This window comes from Anabas testudineus, chromosome 6, assembly GCF_900324465.2.
Source record: "Anabas testudineus chromosome 6, fAnaTes1.2, whole genome shotgun sequence".
Classification (NCBI taxonomy): domain Eukaryota; kingdom Metazoa; phylum Chordata; class Actinopteri; order Anabantiformes; family Anabantidae; genus Anabas; species Anabas testudineus.
Window position 1 is genome coordinate 23,025,361 of NC_046615.1, and position 7,522 is coordinate 23,032,882.

Below are 7,522 nucleotides of genomic sequence, written 5' to 3' on the forward strand. Positions count from 1 at the left end.
GGAAGCCGGGCCTGCAGCAGGCCGGAGAGCGGTACCCGGTGTCCGGGGTGCAGGCGTTCAAGGAGCTGTCTCAGAGCCAGATCCAGCACTACATGAAGGAGCGGGACCAGATCTTCACAGACAAGATCTTCAAGGGCTCCGCGGCGGCGGCGGCGGCCCGGCTCAGCGGCTCCTGTCCGGGAAACAAGCCCAAAGTTTTCACCTGCGAAGTCTGCGGCAAGGTGAGTGTCGTCCCGCCTCCGGTCACAGGTGGAGCTCACAGCAGGTGGTGTTAAAAACAAAAGAATGAAAGTGATTAAAAATCATATTTTAATCATTAAAGAGTCACAATTCAATTATTCCACGTGGTCAGAGAGACACGAGCCCGTTAAACTGGATAAAACATCATGTGGGTGGAAGTTTGTTCATAGTGTTAAATGTTTATTGTTTATTTCAGCTTCATTATTACAAAGAGAAACTGATTAATTTTATATTAAAGCTGATGTGAAGCCCTTTAATTATTAGAATGTATTATTATTATTATTATTATTATTATTATTATTATTATTATTATTATTATTATTATTATTATTATCTTCTTGGCTAAAAAGTGAAATTAAATAAATTCAGATTCTTTCTCGTAGTTTTAAGATTTTTATTTGAATTATTTTCTGTTTCAAAAAGGCCTTTTAAAAAATAACTTTTGAGTTTTTGTATTTTGATTCTGTGAATGTTGGATTTCATTTATCTGTTCAACATTCAACTCATCAAAAACACAGTAAATAATAATAAAGTGTGAACCTGCTTTAAAGGTTGTTTTTAATTGTTATTTATTTATTCTGATGTGTCACTGTGGAGGAGCTGTGCGCTTCCTACTGCGCAGCTTGACAGTGTTAATATTAGTTTATTAAGTTTATTTAAAGTCCTTTAAATGAGTTCTGACTAATTCTAGTTACATTTGAATGAATCATTCAAACCAGTCGATTAGTTTTTTCTCTTTTTGATCAAATACAAACATGTTTGTTGTTTTTATTGTTGTAAATTAAAATCATTCCTGTGAACCTGACTTCACTTCACTCAACTCTTTTCTTCTTGTTGTTGTTTTTTATTCTCAGGTGTTTAACGCGCACTACAACCTGACCCGCCACATGCCCGTGCACACCGGCGCGCGTCCGTTCGTGTGTAAAGTTTGCGGGAAAGGATTCAGACAAGCGAGCACGTTGTGCCGACACAAGATCATCCACACTCAGGTAAAACCCAGGAGCAAAGATCTGGATGAAACGTGTTTAAAGTTGATTATTGAAAAACGAATTTAAGACTTTATTTGTTTTTATTAATGAACTAATTAGGAAAAGTGAGGATTTATTTACTCTACTCTATTTATTTATTTACGTTCTGTACATCTGTAATTCTTCAGTTTGATCATATTGATCATTTCGATTATTGATTTATAATTGAATTTTTAGGACTAGGCTACTGATAAAAAATGAACATTATTAATAAGATTGTTGTTTTCGTGTCATATGACAGTTTCATCATATGTTTTTTTTATCTTTAGCGACAAACATCAAATGAAATTCGGGGTTTTTATGTATTTATTTATTTATGAGGAGAAACCAGCACAGATACAATAAATACAAATAAAACTAGATATAAATAAATATTTAACCAGCGGTCTTTTGAGTTTTTTGTTTTAAAACGTTTTATTTCTGATAATATTTATATAAGAATAAAATCTGAGCTGCAACAAACGAAAACTAAATTATGTTTATGTTTTTTATTCTAGAAACACTGATGATAAATGTGGTGCAAAGACAAACTGGAATTTGGAGTCTGTTAATTTTCTGTGTGATAAATATAAATGAAAACGACATTAACATCATTTTACAGTGAATTCCTCATTTTCCATGAGTTTGTTGTGTTTGAGCTCCTCCTGTGGTTCCACTGGGACACGAACCCAGAAACGTCCCGACAGGAAATGATTCGTTTTTAAATTGTGAACAAATAAAATCAAACATTTCCTGTAATGTTTATAAAAACTCACGGTCCCGGTTTGATAGAAATTCTCCTCTTTTTTTTTTTAAAGGAAAAACCGCACAAGTGTAACCAGTGCGGGAAAGCCTTCAACCGCAGCTCCACCCTCAACACGCACACGCGCATCCACGCAGGATACAAACCGTTCGTGTGCGAGTTTTGCGGGAAAGGATTTCATCAGAAAGGTGAGAGCATGATGTAACCTGCACAGTGTTACTGTGAAAGAAGCATAAAGGTCTAATTCACTTTCTCAAGTGTTTCTATAAATAGTTATTTATCTTTATTATTAATATTTATACTGAAGCTGGATTTCTGTGTTTTAAAAATACCAGAGATTAAAACTGTTAAACAAATAAACACCCATCATCTGATAATATGAAGTGAAATAAAACATGATCAGAAAAATCCAAACCAGGTGAGACACTGAACACAGCAGCTTAATGTGCTCATTTAAATTCGATTAAAGATTAATTGAACTCTTTTTTATGATTGTTTTCTTAATATATTTGTATTTCTAACAGCAGCTGTCTCTTATTTTATTTTTTTATGGCAACATGTGTCTTAGATGGAACCTAATTTTAATGAATTACCTGAAACACATGGGGGGGGGCATGTTTTTTTTTACCCCGAGTGGAGTCTGCAGGTCACATAAGATTCATTTAGATAAGACTTGACCTGGGTTACAGCCTGTGGGCGACCAGATCTTCACGAATCAGCAGCACAGTTTGTTCACTCTGAAGTTACTCGGTGCCAGTTTCCTTTGAGGCTTTGCAGTAATTCCTCTTCCATCCTCTTCTCTTCTTGTTGTGTTGTGAGACTTTTTGTTTTAAAATGTAACTGAGCTGTGGCTTCACCTCAGAGCATCAGCAGCCTCTGAATTCATGAACATTTTTAACTCCGAGCATTTTATTCTATTTGATTTATTATTGGTCTGACTCCTCGTCCTCCGGCTCTCCGCAGGAAACTACAAGAACCACAAGCTGACGCACAGCGGGGAGAAGCAGTTCAAGTGTTCCATCTGCAGCAAGGCGTTCCACCAGGTGTACAACCTCACCTTCCACATGCACACGCACAACGACAAGAAGCCCTTCACCTGCCCCACCTGCGGTAAGGGCTTCTGCAGGAACTTTGACCTGAAGAAACACGTCAGGAAGCTGCACGACCCGGCCGGCCCACAGTCGCCCCCCCAGGCCTGAGAGACTCGTGACTCTGTGCCCTTCCTCCCATCACACCAAAAAACGAACACACTGGGACCCCTGTGACCTCCCCCAACAGGCCAGGAGCTAAGCTCGAGTCCTCTCACGACAGACTCACGTTGTTGTGTCGGTGTCAGGGAGGAGCGTCTTCACAAATTAGTAACTCATGACCTCTTGTTAATAAATTCATCTCTTTGAATCATGAACAGGCGTCTTCAAGTCACTAAATGCTGCTCTGATCACTTCATCTGGCTGCTGGCTTCTCTCTCATGCAGCCATGAAATTCCCCAAATCACAAATGATTTCCTCGAACGTACCAATTAGTGTGCTCAACGGTGGGCTTTTGTTCCCTAAATGAATCGTTCTGACCTGTAAATCAGTTTCTCCTGTGGGAACACTTCGATTGACCCCTCGCTTCTCTCACGCAGCCGTGAAATTGTCCAGAACCTTGAGTTTTTCAAGCTTCTTCACTTAATCACTTCCTTTTTTAAATTTGAGTCCTTTGAGGCAAAAAGTCCTGAAATCATAAAGAAGATCTTGAAAACACTCATTTGTGAGCTCAGTGCGGAGCCTTTGTTCCCTCAGATTAGTTTCTGTACGCTCAGATGAGCGTCTGGCCCTTTGCTGTCGGCCAAGTTCAAGTTGTATTTTTATGAACTGATTATTGCATCAACCAGGAAACCAGCTTCCACTGAAGACACCGTGTCCGTGTCCTCTGCATCGATTCTGGGAATTTGAGGGTTTTAATGATCTTTAGTGACCTGAGGAGGATTTTATCATCTGTAATTACTCAGAAAACAAACACATACAGGCTGATTCTTTTAAGACTTTAAACTTTAATTCAAATTAAAAATAATGTGCTTAATTGGTCCATTTGAATCAATATTCCTTCCTTTACAATTCCCAATACTTTGGCAGCTCCAGATTTAATAATTGTTTTAATGGAAACATATCATTTCTCCACCAGGATCTATTCTGGCAGTGTCGTTAGATCTTCATGTCAGAATCTTTAAGCCAACAAATGAATGAATGAATAAAAACATCACACCCTTCTGTTTGAGGCAACTGATGTCAGCCTCTTCCTGTAAAATACTTTAAATTGAACCCACTCTAAATAAAAACGTGACATCTTAGAATTAAGTAAGTCGAGGGAGAAAATGAGAGAACAAACAACTTGAGGAACAATTTATTAAAAACAACAGAAGCTTTGACCTAAATGTTACTTTAAAGGAGCTCAACAGTAAATAAGAGCTGCATTCACTACAGAGTCTGAGGACTAACCAGGACCAGGACCTCAGTATTGTCAGAGTCCCTTTAAATTTGGAGTTGAAGCCTGAGGAGAAAGGATCTGCAGACGTTGGTAAATCTATCTGAATAAAGACACATGTTGTGTTTTGTAGAACATGAATCCCTCTTTGCTTTGTTCTCAAACGGATCATTTCCATTTTATGAAAAACCACGTCCTCAACTGCTCCACTTAATGCCCAAGCTTCTTGACCCCTAACGTGACCTTTCCCCTTGAACCTGACCTTGCAAAAAAGCCATCAGGACACTTCCGAACCTCAACAGGCCTGGCAGCAGCCCCCCACCCCACCAGACCTAATTGAACTTCTGACCTCTGACCCCGCTGGGCCCGGACCCTTACCAGAGAAAACCTCCTGTTTGGACGCGACGCTTCTGTCTCTCTGAGCTCATGTTGACAGAGGACAGAGTGAACTTTCACTCTCACATTTGACTGATGGCTGATTATTCTATCATTAGGATGTGAGGTTGATGAACTCAAAGACCAGAGGTGTAGCAGAGGTGAAGCAGAGGTGAAGCAGAGGTGAAGCGACACGTCGACTTCGATTTTAAGTCAAAACCAGGATTTATACCAACACTTTAACAGAAAAGTCCGGTGATATTCTAGATTTTTCTTCTTATGACCACGTGAAAAACCCAGGCCAGCAGTGAAAATGAAGTATTGTGCATGTGTGTGATGCTGTATGTCTCCGTCCTCTGAGCCACAGAGCTCCTGTCTACAAACGATCATAAACACATCAGTGAGCCACCCTGTTGTGATGGATGACCTGTTCCTAGTTTATTTTGACTTTAGTCCTCGTTTCATTACCGAACAGTGATTAACACTCCAGTAAAAATAGCCCCTAACCAACTATTTCCCCCCATGATACGATATCACAACACGATCTAATATAATTCAGTAGATCCAGTATGATGGGATGCACAACTAAGAAACAATAGAATCCAGTAAACCAGAAAATGAGCTGATACGATGCAATATAGTTAAAATGGTACGATATATTATGATCCAGTACAGTAGGTAAAATAAGAAGCAATGTGTTGTAATACAATTAATACTGTGTGATACCATGTGATCCGATGCAACACAATCGTTATGACACAGTATTATCCTATATGGTGTGATACAGTATATTGTCTCTACAATATGACACGGTATAAGGGGTTTTAACAAAGGGTTTCAGATCAGTCTGCAGTAAGGTCAGTAGTTAAAACAATGTCAAGAGATTTTTACATTTATATTCTACAGCAGGCCGGGAGGTTTAGTGGTGGTGAGGTTAATAATCCTTGAACAGATTCACAGTTGATTGTCTAGTTTAGCTCCAAACTTTACTCTCAGACTGCTGAACCAGGTGGAAACTTACGGAAATACAGCATCACATGAACACTGGCTTAAAAAATAGACAATATGGTTCCAAAGAACCTAAAATATGATCTGTGGTAACAGGCAGGAGTTTGTTATGAAGGGCAGATGCGAAGATGACTGAGCTACATTTGAAGGTGTTTTTAAAGATCAGTGATTTAGCAGCTACACGTTGATGCCTTCAATCTTTGAGCGACATTTGATGACAGAATATCATCAGACTTAATTAACAGTTCAGTTTCAGTTTCAGTTTTCACACAACGTAACCCGAATGTTGAACTGTGGTCATATGGTATCAGTTCATATGAGTCCAGTGAGAGAACAGTGTAGCCGGTGGTGAAAAGTACTACCTAATTATACTTAAGTACTACAGAAGAACAGATTTCAGTACTTTCTATTTAAGACCCGTTTAAGATAAAGTTACTTTAACATGTGAGTGAAACACTATAGAAATGATCACACAACTCCAGCCATGTTGGGAAAATACCAAGTTGCTCTTTTACCTTTAGTACAATTTAAAAATGACTGATTCCTACACTGTGCATCAAGGCTGGATTACCAAGGTATGCCCAGGGGGCCCAAACACATTTATTCAAAACTTGCACCACTGATGTACAATATCAGTTACGCCTGGTCCGTCGTCCTCCGTCCCCCATCTCGTCGCCCTAATCTTACAGATGTGAGCATGTTAAATTTAAAAGTATGAATGACACATTTAAACGAAGTTTCAATCTCCTAAAGAGCACGACCACCCTAACACAAACATTTACACCTTCTGACAGACCTGCAGTCGTATCTTCACCTCCACATCTCTGGTCCTGACTGACGGAGGAAAACGAGCTGAAGCTTTTCCTCTGTCAGTCGGTCTGTTGTTATTTTTCGTTTTAGTCTCAGGATTATTGTAAAAAGAAGTGTTTTATGATATTTATTTTAAATTGTTCCACTGTTATAACTTATAGAGAACAGCTGAACTGGAGACTATAATACCTGAAGAGAAAAAAACGTTTGTTGTCTCATTGAAAAGTTTCAGGCCTTTTGGTGCAGAACAAGACAAAAATGATCAATAAAATCAACTGTGTGTGGCCACTTCTTCAAAACATGTTTTATATTTTAAGATGCTGACTGCATATAACCAAAAAGAAAAACATAAATAAATATTTTTTATCTGTACACTGAGGATCTGCTTTTGAGGAGTTTGGTGTCAACTTCAAAGATTCATCTTCTAAGAAAACAACAGGGAGGCGTCACACATTTTTAACAAGCAGTGCTGCATTAAAAACATGAAAAACATGCCATGATTCTGGTGAAAATCACTGCAGGGGCTCAGAAACAGCTGAAAACACCACCAGTGAACACAGATTGATGCTTCATCCACAATTGCAAGTTAAAACTCAACAACACAAAGAAACAACCATGTATTTAAGTTTCAAAAATACCACAACTTCTCATGGAAATCATGGATGCTGCGTCCTAGATGCCAAAGAGTAGAGGGACCATCTGACTTCTAATGCGATGTGGTGGTGAAGCATTAGTGCACACAGCGTGGATCACTTCTCAAAACAAATATGAGATTGATCAATTAGCATTTGTCCTTTGATCAAGATTATTTAAGAAGAAGACACTTTCTGTAGAGTTTGTGGTTTGTTGCTCA

The 7,522-nt window shown here is 38.8% G+C and overlaps 1 protein-coding gene across 1 annotated transcript in view; it reads left to right on the top strand.

The window, feature by feature from the left end:
• The window catches only part of fezf1 (FEZ family zinc finger 1), a 3,816-nt gene extending 607 nt beyond the window's left edge, over positions 1-3,209 (top strand). Inside the window, exons 1-4 of the mRNA XM_026366273.1 lie at positions 1-221; positions 1,095-1,229; positions 2,066-2,198; positions 2,974-3,209. The exon at positions 1-221 is cut by the window's left edge and continues 607 nt beyond it. Coding sequence (XP_026222058.1) covers positions 1-221; positions 1,095-1,229; positions 2,066-2,198; positions 2,974-3,209 — 725 coding nt within the window. The remainder of the gene's footprint in view (positions 222-1,094; positions 1,230-2,065; positions 2,199-2,973) is intronic.
• Positions 3,210-7,522: the final 4,313 nt, after the last annotated feature.